Source organism: Monopterus albus, unplaced genomic scaffold (assembly GCF_001952655.1).
Source record: "Monopterus albus unplaced genomic scaffold, M_albus_1.0 scaffold31.1, whole genome shotgun sequence".
Lineage (NCBI taxonomy): Eukaryota > Metazoa > Chordata > Actinopteri > Synbranchiformes > Synbranchidae > Monopterus > Monopterus albus.
Window position 1 is genome coordinate 7064106 of NW_018127911.1, and position 14502 is coordinate 7078607.

General features: G+C 39.3%; 1 protein-coding gene across 4 annotated transcripts in view; it reads right to left on the reverse strand.

The window, feature by feature from the left end:
• The window catches only part of ulk4 (unc-51 like kinase 4), an 84824-nt gene that overhangs the window by 43483 nt on the left and 26839 nt on the right, over positions 1-14502 (reverse strand). For all 4 annotated transcript variants that reach the window (XR_002274659.1, XM_020596891.1, XM_020596888.1 and 1 more), the window contains 3 exons: positions 5954-6115; positions 5335-5520; positions 3497-3624 (listed from right to left, as the gene is read on the reverse strand). Coding sequence is in view for 3 of the 4 variants with exons in the window: in XM_020596891.1 (XP_020452547.1) it covers positions 3497-3624; positions 5335-5520; positions 5954-6115 (476 nt within the window). In the remaining variant the exon portion in view is untranslated. The remainder of the gene's footprint in view (positions 1-3496; positions 3625-5334; positions 5521-5953; positions 6116-14502) is intronic.

A 14502-nucleotide genomic window follows, 5' to 3' on the forward strand; every position in this document is an offset into this window, starting at 1 on the left:
AAATATCTTAAATTTGTTTTGGGGTCATGTAAAAGGCAGTTGTGTTCAGATTTTAGGAATTTAATTCTTATATCTAAATAAAGAAAGCAACGTTATTATAAGATCTAGCATACAACCGCAAATCAGAAAAAGTTGTAAAATCAATCTGTATTACATTGAAAACAATACAGCAGCACATTATTTGATGTGATACCTCATCGGTTTTATTCTTTGTTCAAAATAAACACTTCAGTTCTGATGCCTGCAACACATTTGGACAGTAAAGCATTTTCCACAGTGTGATGCTGCCGTTCCTTTTCACAACCGTTAAAAGACATTTAGGGATTGAGGACACCAAGTGATTAAGCATGTCAGGTGTAATTTTGTCCCATTCCTCCTGTAAACAAGTCTTATGGTTCGCAGCAGTCCTGGGCCATCAAAAAGACAGTTCATTTATTATACAGCAGCTGCTAAAGAACTGTTGTGTGGTTATCTGAGTCAAAGGTAATAAAGATTATCTTTGTTGAGTAATAACAGTTACAATGAAAATCACTGGTCGTGTCAACAAACTCTAAACCAACTCACCTTACCCTTACTCTATATGCAAAAGTTAATGTGGTAGTTCACATAGGTCAAATGATGGAAACCAATAGCATAGAAAAAAATGGCTGAGACCAAGAGAGAGAAGAGCTGTTAAGAAAAAAAGCACTTCAATAAAAAGAAAAACTTTGTGAGAAAAAGAGATGCAAAAATAAAGAGGGGAGAAAGAGAGAGCGAGAAGAGTCAAAGAGAGAAACCATTTAAGTATCCATATGGCAATCTGAAATACCAACTGGTCAAAAATTATCAGGGGAAGTGGGCGTGTATATACTCTATGCAATATATCATGCATATGCATCTCATCATATGGGCTGTGCACATGTACAGATGCACTGGAAGGCAGTGTGGGGTGAAACACAGTACATACAGCTAATGAACCATTTGTAGTTCGAGGAAAAATACAATATAGAATAAAGTGAAAGTCCAAGGTGCATACATCTTATATTATCAATCCGATGGTTGTTGTAGTAGTTAATGCAAAGGTTATACAGAGTATAACTGCCTTGTCAACAACCCCAGGCACCATTTTTATAAAGGAAGTCTCCCTTGTAAAAGCAGTTGGCTTAAAAAAAAAGTGTTGAAAAGCACTATAGCAGTGCTTGTATCAGAATGTGCAACATCTGCTTCAAGATAAATCACTCTACAAAAGCATGCATAGCAAAATTTGTTGATCAAATTCTCTGTGTCCCAACTAGTCAGAACCAGCTGTCTGTCTCTCAGTAGCTCCAGATGTGCTGAAAGGACAGTGGTCAATCAAACTGTCTTTACCAGACTGACTGATATCAGAAATTAAACCAAATAGTTAAGTAGACTGCATGAAATATACATACAGGAAGAAAACAGCATTTCTTTAATTTATTGATTGACTGATTTTTATTTCCCCCATCCAATTTAGTGGGTAGGGGAAATCTGCCTACAGTAAAACCAGAAAGCTCAAAGTGACACTGGGATCAGACACCACAAAAAAAAAAAAAAAAAAATTCAACATATAAACACATGTCAAGCTGTATGATTTAACAACTGTCTGTGGAGATTAAGCTTCACTAAATGCACCAGAGTCAAACAAAAAAGGGGTCTGAATGTGAATGGATGCATTTGATGAAATGGTAGCTCATCTGTTCTGTGAGTAGGGTGGGTAAAGAATGTCCAAAACACTTTTAAACACACAATGTGAATTGGCCTTTAGAGTGAGGCACTGCACACTACCCAGCCAGAATAAAATACCTAAACTTATTGGCACATTCTCTAATGTTGTGTTTTCATTTTTTGTTGAATCCAAACCCCCAGCAATCAATTAATCACACCTTCATACCAATTGGACTACTAGATACTGTAGAATATACACCAATATGCAGTACAATATACAATGCCAATTTCTGTATTAAATAGGATTTTACACATTTTCTAATGAATAAAATGAAATTGGGACAGGACATTGGCAATCTTGACTCTTCCTCAGTGAGCCCTGAGACCCCCCCAGATGACACTGCTGTCTACAGCAGTTCTGTTCCCTACCCTCTGTTTTTGATAGTTCATCCAGACATTAGCCCTGCCTACCACCTAGCAAAGGTTCTAAGAACATTTTTCCAAACAAGTCAAACAGCTAGCCAGGGAGGGGCTCTCGGGAGCTAAAAGTCCAAAACAGTGGCCATCACACCAAAGAGGTTGTAATCTTTTACATACAGAGAGTGGGACAAATAAAAAACAAAGCCAGGGTTAACACCGCTTTGTCTTTTTGAGAGAAAGTATTAAAAGCAACCAAAGGACTCAAATTTGATTCATATGTGGTGTTCTTCCTTATGGATGTGTTAGCAGCTAAAGCTAACGTATTTATTTTGCTAACATTAGCGACCTAACATGGTCATGATTTTACCTTTGTGTTGAATTAATATGATTAGTAATTTGGGAGTAATTCAAGCTTCGTGTAATGTTAGTGCTTTTTTAGCCCTGTTCAGGACTCTCTCCTCACTGCCAACCTTGATCTCGTCACTGTATCTAGACATTTCAGTTTGTTTTGAGTCTCATTAGACCCTCTAGAGGATTACAAAATTTGTTAATGCATCTTTAAAAATGAGCAATATCACAAAAACAAACATCCTGGAGCACACGCTTTGGATTTGACCACTACACTGTATAAACTGCAGACAGAATTTAGTTTAACTATAGCATACCTAAAAGCACACTGAAAGCTACAGTTAAATAATTGACAGGGAAATACCATCCTGAAATGGAATTCACAAATGTGTTTCATTTGTTCCTTGACAGCTCAGTCTATGTGTGAACATGGGCAACTACATTCCAAAGAAACTAATTAGCCAGTGGTCTGACAGTAGTTATGAGTAAGCTGGTCCAACTCTCAGGAAAGCCAGTCAGTGGAAAGTGCACCGAGCAATGTGGTAAGACAACAGTTAAACAGACACACTACACTCAAGCAGCAGCCAAATATTATTGCCTGTTACAGCACAGTTAAAAGATGTGCAACTCTTTAATCAACAGAATGAAATTATATTTCAGACTTGCAGCATCCCCCACAATTGACAGGACAGATCAGCCACTGATCCCCAGTATCGCATCTGGTTATCATCCTTTGCAGAGCTACTGCTGGATACTACTAGATAGGGCCACACAGAATGTTCCTTTTGACAGAAGAGGATACAATTACAGCCAGGCCTTAATGTTTGCATTATAACAAGGTTTTAAAAACTATGTCAAACACTCAGAGCTGTGTATGAGGACCTGAGACAGGAGATTCAGTCATATGCAATCACAGTAAGTGACCAAATGTGAGATACTTTCCAGTTATTGGTCAGTTAGTCATATAAAACAAATGTATTGCACATATAATAATGTGGCTGGGAACAAAACATGCTTATGAGGAGCAATGTCTCTGTCTGCTGGTGCATCAGTGTGTATTTACCTGTTCTGACAGCAGTGAAGCAGAGTGTGCGTGTTGTCCTGTATTAGTAACAGTAGTAGTAGTAATGTTTTGGCTCTCGTTACTGTGGATGGACTCTCTAGACATCGCAGCACCTTCAACACCAAATCCTACAAGACACAAACATAAATAAAGTGAATGTCTTCCGACGACTGGTTGTGCATGTTTCTGCTGGTGTACAGTTCAACACAAATCGCTATAAGGAGCATACTTTCTACTAACACAGCAAAATAACATGTTTATGTAATAACATCCAAACTAACTAGGTTTTGCTGCTACGTATCCAAATAATGTATGCACAGATACTGCATAAAAAACATATTTAACATTTTCCCTAAGGTGTTCAGGAAAAAAAATTCTGAAATGCATCAGCTACCAGGTTGAAACTTAATCAGTTTCGATTCCAGATTATCACACACCAAGTGCGCACACACAAACACATGCCCACACACAAAAACGTGTGCACCTACAGCTACTTTAGACATTCACTCATTCAGCATAAACTCGACAGCAGTAACTAGCTGGAAAATTCTTTTGACTGGCCAACATTCATTACCATTATCATCAACAACACACACTGCTGAGAGAGTGTGTGCGCTAATGCAAGAGAATGTGCGATCATGTGTGTTCATGGGGCGACACACCAAGTTAATTAATTTCAAAGCCCAGTAGTGTGGGCCAAGCTGATAAGTCCCTCCCCACTACCCACAATGCTTTGCTGAAGGCTGCAGCACACTCATCAGCCAATTAGCCCAGATATTGACACACTCTTCAAATTAGAGTATGCGCATGCACACACATGCACAGGCACTGTCACGCATGCATTCACACAAAAGCACACCCACACACGGACACACACACTAACAGAGTACTGTATAAATAAACTCTTGGACTCTCTTTGTAACAGGGGAGGGGAGTTAGAGAGAGAGAGAGGGAGGGGGAGAGAGAGAGAGAGTGTGTGCATGTCTTTATTACATTGCATGGACCAGTTTTTCTTTTTTGTTGCCATTATTGTGAGCATATGTTGGAGTTCATTTAGCCAGTCCTCATAAAGGGCTTAGGGTGAACATTACAATTAGGTTTAGTGTTAGTGTTAGGGTCTAAGAAATGCATTATGTCAATGCGTGTCCTCACAACTATAATAAGACACGACTATGTGTGCGTGTGTGTATGGGCAAGGGGGAGGATGTAGGGGGTGAATGCATATCAGTGCATAATTAGAGCAGAGTTAAAGTACTAAGTTTGTATTCTACTGTTAAATTGGAAATGCTCAATGCAAATAAATTCAGTTCAGAGTCAATTACCAATGCTAGACTCCAAGTTAGAAAGCTTCAAATCAATTTTTAGCCCCTCTGCCTTACTAAGATTAGCACTTCACATACACACTAGATTGGCTGTCTCATGCAAAAATTAAATAAGTAATTCCTGACAAATTAGTTCATGCACAGTTCAACATTAGCTCATGAACTGTATGGAAGAAAAACATGCAGACAGAGAGGGAGGAAGTACAAAGTAAAGGTTTTGAGAATTTAAACCAGTTTAGTTTATTCCTCATGTTGTTGTCTTATCTAGGACTGTTTGTTTTCATCCCTGAGTCCTTGTGTAAAAATGTCCTTATTAGTAATATTCCCCACAAAAACGTCTCTCAAATTCAAACCCAGCTCAGTAAGTGATGTTACCACCGAAACTGCAGAGGTTCGCTATCAACAAAATATAACATTAAAACAGTATGGTTTTGTGTCTTGGTTTCTCAGGCCAATAGATATGTAACCTGGATGGATCTGCATTTGACATTTTTGTAGTATAGACAGTATACATACCCTGCTCTGTGTGACGCGATGCGTTTGGATGCGTGAGGTGACTAAGGCAGTGGCCGTAGCAGTGAGCAGGTGCTGCTGGACTCTGGCCCCTGCACCACTCACACCCTCCAAAATGGCCGCAGGGCCACAGGTGTCAATCACTGCCAAAAAGACTGCTGGGACCAGCCGGGTTAGCCTAGAAAGAGACTGGGGACATAGAGACAGACAGATGAAGACACATTCACACACAGGTAATGTATGTCATTGTGTGTTCCCACTACCTTGCAATATCATGCTCCAACTTTGCGTCGACACTGATGTCAAGCTGTTAGTGCCCTAAAAAATTAGCAAGTACCCAGTGCTACATAAGAGGAAGTACCAAATACCCTACAAATTCACCATTAACAAGGAGGTTAATATGACTCACAGTCTGACAATGAGGGATTCAGGTTAACAAAGACTGAATGGTGGGTCTTTTAACAGACATACTGTACATATAGCCCATTTAGTTGCCGACTTGCAACAGTGTCAACTACTTGAATTAATGTAGCTGACGTGTTTTGGCTCTCTATGTGAGTGTTTGTATACCTATGCACATATGACTGTGTATATGTAGGTGTGGGTTTTCATGTGAACCTACAGAGATGGCAGTGACTCTAACAGCTTCCACAGTGGAGTGAGTGAACAGGTACCACAGAGTGCAGCCTATCTCTGTGGTAGCCAGCTGGTGGGACGGGCCAGAAATGGTGGCAGAGATGTTCTCTATGGCTTTTGCAGCCATGTGATGAACTATGAAATCATCCTGTTAAGACAGACACAGCAACACATTTGAATATTTCAATTTCACTGTGGTCTAGTGATCATAAAAATTTTTAACAAGCATATATTATTTACTGAAATCATAATTTGGAGGTTTGGTATTGGAAGTCCCAATCATTATCTCAATAGCAGAGAACAAGAAGCATCTATTCCTACAGTAAATGAACAATACATCATACAGGTGGATATATTTATGGTACAATGGACTGAGTAAAAAATAAAACTGACTACACCTATAACAAAATACAGCAAAAACACTGTCTATGTACGCTCACAATTTTAGCCTAAAAATATTCATACTATTTGAAATTTGATTAGACTAGTTTTGCTGGACAAATGTTATTAAAGACCATTCGAGGGTCACCAAGAAGATCAGTGACCATGTGTTTGCCAAAAACTTTGCAACTTGAATCCAAAATCCTCAACACAAACATTATCACACTGACCCCAATGAGCTTCCCCAGCACAGGCTTTACATGGAATAACAAACAGGAACACTGAGAAACATGTAGAGACAATACAGAATAAAGAACACGCTGTTGTGCTGCAGTATGTGCTGAAAAGCCTCAAGGGTGCAACCACAGAGCCAGTACAAATACCTAACATTAGAACAGCCAAATGGCGAGTGTATTCTATTTGTACTAATATTCAGTGGCAAGAAAAGGTGAACCCTGTGAAATTATTTGCGGAGATGTATAAATTGGTCTTAAAACCTAGTAAGTAATTAGAACAACAAAACCAGTCTATTTGTCCTAATAACACTAATACAAGATTCAGGAATTCTCAATATTCGCTGTAAAAAGTAAGCGAACCCCTACACAAAAGCTACTTGGAGTCATCAAAACCTTGAGTCCAGTCAATACAGCAAGATTGTAGGTGTGGGTTCGAGGAACTCTGAGTTATTAAAAGCAATCAAAATCGAAATCAAAATAGGCATCTGCTGATGTGAACCATGCTTTGAAAGAATAAAATCTCAGAAGACTTAGAATACAACAAGGTTACAGGGTTACAACGTCATTTCAAAGGGTTTAGATATAAAGGAGTCCACAATTAAGAGAAAATGTCTATGAATGGAGATGATTCACTGCTATGGCTGTTCTCCCTAGAAGTGGGTTCAAGTCGAAGAAGACTCCAAACCCACAATGCAGAATGTTCAATGAAGTAAAACAGAAGCTAAGAGCGTAAAGCAAACACTGGAGCTGGTATGAGTCTGCTAAACACAAATCATGGTGCATGGTTACATGGAGCATGAAGTCCTATCATAGACAACACAGGCGTAAACTGTTGCCCTCCAAAAATCCACAACACTGCCTGAAGTTTTCCAAAGAGCACCTTGACACTACTAGGAAAACGTTTTGTGGGCTGATAAAACTACGGTTGAATTGACTGAGAAGAACACACAGCACTATGTATGGTGTAAAAAGGGCAGTGTATACATGAAAACATGAAAACAACCTCCCAAAAGTGCACGAGAGTGAAGGGAGCAGCATGATTTGGGGCTGCCTTCCTGCTTCTGGGCCGGATACCTTCTAACATACAGGATAATGACAGGGTGGCTGGCCACCAGCTGAAGCTCAGTAGAAGTTGAGTTTTGCACCAGGAAAATGACCCTAAACACTGAAGTAAATCTACAACAGAACAACTTGAAACAAAGAAAGTCCACTCTGATCAGATCATATTTTATGACCAGCTACAACAGAAAACCAGGAAATTCCAAAGGCTTCACAAACTTTCTTTCCACTGTATTCAAAGATAACTTGCATCCTAACAAAATGCTGTTTTTCATGGATAAAGTGTTATGTCGCTGTGAATGAGACATTTCTAGTTCATTATTAAGTTATAAATTCAAAACACGATTAGTGTCCTACTGCAGAAGGCAGAAATGAACAAAGAACAATGTATCACAAACTGAGAATTAGATTAGCTCTCAACATCACCTCAGTACAAAAAGGAGAGAGAGGTTGCGGGTGGCATATGAATGTGTGCATGTGTCAGAGTGGATGAATTAGTGTGCAAGTGTTTGTGTGTGTATACTTGTGTATACTACATGTGCACACACAGCTTTGCCTGAGTAAAGAATACTTGTTTGTGTTCTGACAATGGGGCCAGACTAATGAAATCTCTGTGGCTGAGGAAATGAGTTTTTTTTTTATCCAGGAAAGTCATTGTGGAGACAGACAGGAAGTAGAACAGAAGTGATTGCCTCACTCAGGTTAGTATTGTGTTTCACTGTGTTACATCACTTAGACGCCATTCTCCCTAGATATGAAATATAATAGAGTCTATTCACAAAATGCAGTTAACTCTATTTTATGGTAAGAGTCCATAATAGCTGAAAAATTCATTTCACTGTGGCAATTTATTATGGTAATTCTGAAAAATGGTGCAGGTGACAGATAATGACATTATTAGTACCATTAATTATCAATTAATTGTTTCATTGTAATTATGCAAAATTCACACTTAACTGCACTGACTGCCCACACATTTGTGTATATGAGACTTAAATTAAGACAAGATCCAACAATTAAAATGTTAATCTATCTATTTAGTATAAAAGAAATGCCCTTAAGCCTGCAGTGGTTGTACAAAGTTCTTAGTTTGTTCCTTCATAAACAACTGCAGCTTAGGTCAGCTACAATGGACACAAATGGTGGCAGGATTTCACGATATCAATGTATCTATCCACTCAGTCAGCATAATGGGCTTTTCTGCTCTCCATCTTCATGCTAAGGATTTTTAAAACAGATAGCTTTGGCAAAATATGGTTAAATACATAGGTTCTGTTAGCTTGTCCCCTAAAAAGCATGAACACTTGCAATATAATCACTGTATGAATAGACATAATGTAGATTATGCTGGTTTGAAAAGTTTCTATAGATATTAGACACACCTGCCATTAAAATGTGCCACCATAGGAAGTTATTATAATAGGCATTAATTCAAATTCACCATACTGTGGCTGCTATAAGTCAGAAAGAGCTGACTGTCAGTTCAGGTTTTAAGCCCTAAGTTTTTATCATTTTCTCTTTCAATCCTCAAACTCATTTGCCTGAACATATGCACAGTGCAATGATGGTTCCTTCTGTCCTGCAGAAACCTTATGTCCAGAACAAGGTGAACCTTTTACAACTGAGAAAAAAATCTTGATTCTGACATTTAACAATACATTAATGACCAGGCTGTGATCCACAGCAATTAGACATATCCTGTTCAACCACATGGGAACTATAATCATAACTGATATCTTAAATAACCTATCTATTAATCCAATATAGGACATCACATTTCGTATTAAATACCAAGGGACTACATAGCACAATATAATGAATCCTCTGGCACCCCTCTGGGAACCATTAGAATGGTCTGTTCCAGCATTCCCCCGGCTGTGTGGGCCAGATCACTAATGAGCCCACGGGGGAGCACCCACTGTCTGTGTGTTTAATAGACTGTAGCCTTGCCAGAAACTACACAGAGAAAGAGAGATGGGGGGAGACTGAAAGAAAGAGAAAGAAAGAGAGACAGAGTGAGAGAGATATCCTTACATGTAGTGAGAAACAAGTAGCTCATGCAAGAAACTCATCATTATGATGCAGAGAGAGAAATGCAGGAGACTGAGGAAAGAGCAAGTTATTCTCATTATAACTTCTCCCAGTATGAGAAACAAGTTCATCCAACAAACAGGCTTACTATATTAAACTCAGTGTCCTAATTAAACCTCACATCTCCAGAAAGCCATCTTTAAATAAATAAATGCTAAATTTTTTGCACTTGCTTCCCAATATCTTGGGTAGAAGGTTCATCTAAGATCTTTGTTCTTTACACACAATAATTTTTAAGTTCAATTGATGAGAGATCACTAATTCTTCATGACACAAATAGTTATACAATCCTAGTATTTTTTTCTTCCTCCCAGTACCATAGAAGCTGACAGATGTTATTCAACAAAATTGGCCAGTTTAAAACATGACAGGAACTTTTTGTTGTATGTTATTCTCACCCTCTCTCTATCTCCACATTACATAAATATTCAGGTAACTGTTGAACAAATAGTTTAGAGCAAGACTTAAGAGTCTGCAGCTATGTTCGAGGCTCTGTGAAGCTATATTAAGGCACAGCAGTGCTTTGAGCTACAGTAAACACTACTGTCAGCATGCCAACATTCTCAAAATGGTAATGCTAAAATGCTGATATTGAGCACGTGTTTTGTTTACCATATTCACAGTTTACCATGCTAGTCTACAATCTAAGCTAAACATGAAAAAAGACCGCAGACATTTAGGTTTATCATGGCAAAACAAGGACAGGGATAACTGATAACATTATTACCTCCAATAATTTTAGGTGAGCTGGGTCCAGGGTCAGGACACTCTGCAAGCTCACTCATTGGCATAGCTTACTGAGACACTTAATGGAACTGGACCATAATTAACAAACTTTGTTTCACTGGTGCTTTTACTGATATGACAAGTCCAAACATCTGTCATAAAAAGGTCTATTAGGTAACTTGTACTGAGCATAAAGTACAGCTGAGACTGATGGGAATGCAACAGGTTTATAAGTATTGACAACTTCATGTTTGAACTTGAGGACAGTCAGGACATCAACAAAGTCATTAGGTTGGAAAACTATAGTATGGTAGGCCCCTATTTATCAATAATGATTTTAGATATTCCTATTTGAGATGAACAACTAACTGAAGTGACTACATTGCCTGATAATTAAGAAAATAATAGTAGATAAAATATATAAAAAATTAAACTGTATAATTTAGTCCAGTTGAGGATAAAGTCAGATTCTCTGAGCTCAGAAGATAATGTAGTGTACAATGGTTTTCTTTAATGCAAAAACAGGCTCATTCTCTGAAAAAAATGACCTTAACAGGTGTTCCAGTGTATAGTAAATGTAAAACATATTTGGAGAGCCTGAAATTAAGATGATTTCTCAGTAGAAACTGTGGCAGAAATGTGTTGCTGAACTGGACTACATTATATTCAGAGGTGTCTCTATATTTCTGTCCTCCCAGCTACATATATGAGAGGGTCAGAGTATTAGGAACACCTCTGAATATAATGTAGTCCAGTACAATACTACTTTTAACTATGACCTCAATAATAAACATATGATTGAATATATACATTTATGTCAATGTCAACAAAAACAAACATTCTGAGTTTCATAAACACAAATGCTAAGGTGGAAGTGCTGCATTGAGTGGCATTGAATGGCATGCAATTGTACAGGTGTGACTTCTAATTTGGCCAGGCGGTGTATATTATCATATTAAAACGTGCATTCTCTAATTACAGGTGTCCTGGATTGAAATTGGCAATTGCTGAAAATCATGTAGTTTTCTTTATTTTATCTTAACAAGTAACAAGTTTAAACAAGTTTTCCATCTTATTCATCCAGGTTTCAATAGGACTAATTGCCATGCTGGCAAATGAGTTAAATTAAACATCACCTTTATTCTACATTTCAAGTCAGACTGGTAACCCCTGGCTGGGGTGGCTGTGGCTCACGAGGTAGGGCAAGTCGTCCTCTGACCAGCAAGTTGGTGGTTCAACTCCCGGTCTCTCTGCATGCCGAAGTGTCCCTGAGCAAGACACTGAACCCCGAATTGCTCCCGGTGGCTTGACTAGCGCCGTTGTGTGGCAGCCTTTTCATCATCGGTGTGTGAATGTGTGTGTGAATGGGTGAACGGTGTATGATCTCCTGTAAAGCGCTTTGGCCAGTGCAACACACTGTGAAAAATGCGCTATATAAATACAGTCCATTTACCATAAAAAAATATGGAAAGACCTCTGTTTTCAGATGAAAAGAGTTAAAAGGCTCAAAAAATATGGGCCACTAAATTCCTGCCTTCTAGTGTTGAGCACTGGGTTAGTTTTATATCCCAGCATGTTTGCACCCGGCCTATGAGCCTCAAGTAGAAAGAGATATAGATCATAAAAACTACATCACATGACTTGACCCAAGATTTGTGTGTATGTCTGTGTGTGCGTGAGTGTGTGTGTTACATGTTTGATGTGGTTTTCCTCTGTAATTAAAGTCCTTTAGAAGCCAGTGCACCTGGTTTTGAATGAGCCCCTATGGCAGACATCTATTGGCCTTGCATATCACATCTAACACCACTAATAGCCATGCTCAAAGAAAGAGGAACAGACTGTCTGATAACACACCAGCAGCAGACACGGTGAGATGCGAACAAAGATGTGGACAAAAAAGCAACAAGTGCAAACATGCACATGGGAAAGAATACAGATGAGCAGACAGACAAGCACCTGTAAACTAGCAGGCAACCTCGCAGACAATAAGCAGAGATATGGGTAGGTAAAGAGACATACTGCTTAAACTGAGACAAAATTCCATAAAGAAAGACAATCTGATAGGCAGGTGGACAGAGCAGTACACAGACACACACAGTGTTATTGGTTATCATCCTCCACTCCCTTTTCTGTTGGTGGCACTAAATTTTTAAAAATGTGCTAATCAATACAGCATATTAACTGTATATCATTATACAACACATTGGTTTGAACTCATACCATGAAGGTGTAATATGTGACTGAATGCACATGGAGTGGTCATACAGGGGCAGGACCCATGACTGTCGAGACTCCCTCTGTTCTCTCCTTTGTGGGAGATAGTGATAAATGATTAATAGGCTCACCACTGTTGTGTGCGTGTGTGTCGGGAATTTCTGTCTTCTGCCCCCTGGCTTCTATCACTGCGGTACTGTTCACACATGATTTTTATACATACACACATAGAAAGAGAGAGAGAGGGAGATTTTTCATCATAGGCAGCAGAAGCATCATCTTGTTCGGGCTCATAAATAATTTCCTCCAGCTCAAGTCTGGCCTGGAAACCTGCCTTTCACTCCATGCCATCCACTCCCCCTCTCCAAGTACAACTTTCTCTCGCTGACTCCCTGCCATCTCCTCTCCCTCTCTTACCACACTGATCCTCCTCACTCTTCCTCCCTGTCACTGATTGCCATCCCCCACTATCCCCCTCTCCACTGGTAAAACTACCATGCTCTCTTTGGCTTTGTGCCCCCCAAGCTGACCGCATGTTCTAGTACAATGACCCATATCCCTCTCTCCAGTGCTTTATTTGTAAATCTGGAAAACTCAAGAGCAGCGGAGGGGGCTGGGGTGATCTGGCGGGTCAGAAAACACATCAAAACCACACTGCCTGGAGCACATTAGACAGGGTCTTGGTGCTGTATCTTAATGCTGTCATGCAATAAACAGTGTTTGGCACTGGATATACATTTGTAGACAATCTCCTTTTCGAAACAGTGCTACTCAAAAAAATGCATCATTAATAACTGGAGACACTACTGAAGCAATAAAATAATAAGCATGCAGTTGGTCACCTATCAAATCAGACAATATAGGTTCGGGCAAGAAAATAATGTGGAGTGAGTTCTACTTTGCTCCTGGAATTTTCTGAATAATATTGGGATACAGTAAAGCCGTGGCAAACTGCTGCCAACTTAAGACCCCCAGCAGTGTGTAGTAGTTAACAAATAGTTCATTTTCAACTCTGCAATGTCAGGAGAAACTCAATAGAGAACCCATTCAGTGTTTCTGAACATAATTGTCTGAATGACCCTGTAGGGGCAGAACATCACCTGCAGTTTGAAGCAATGGCACATGGCAACCTCCAAGGCTGAGAAATGAAGCCAATGCAAAAGTGCCAAAACCTACAGTTCCTTGAAAGGCCGCTTGAGGCTGGCTTCAAAAGGGAACCAATCCCCATAGACTTCCACAATAAACTGCCCATAAGGGGTTAATAACTCGCCCGTTTAAATTATATTGAGACTAAAAGTTACACATAATTAACTGGCATGGCCACAGTGACAGGCAGGAGGGTCCTGTCCTAGGTGGCTGGCTACTAGCTGTCTAGAGAGCTCCACTCACACTCTGCCTCTTTGCCCATGTTTGGATTAGACCTAGCAGGTGGAGTGAAGTGCTACCAATATGGCGACATCCAGACTTCAAAACCACTCTTCAAAAAACAAATGGGTGATGTCATAGTGGGTTTGTCCAGTTTTTATACAGTATATAGTCAGTGGGAAATGGCAGCTATCAAACAGGAGAAGTAACCTCATCTCTCTGGACGGGTTACACAGGAACTTGAGAAGATAAAGAAATGGTGTGACAGCAATATAGTATCTCTGAATTTGGATAAAACTAAATTTATGGTATCTGGGAATCGTAGACTAGATAATGAACTTCAATTGAAAATTGGGGGAGCTAATATAGAACAAGTATATGAAATCAAATTTCTAGGTGTCATAGTTGATGACAAATTCTCCTGGAAATCTCATATCAGATATGTTCAGCACAAAATAGCAAA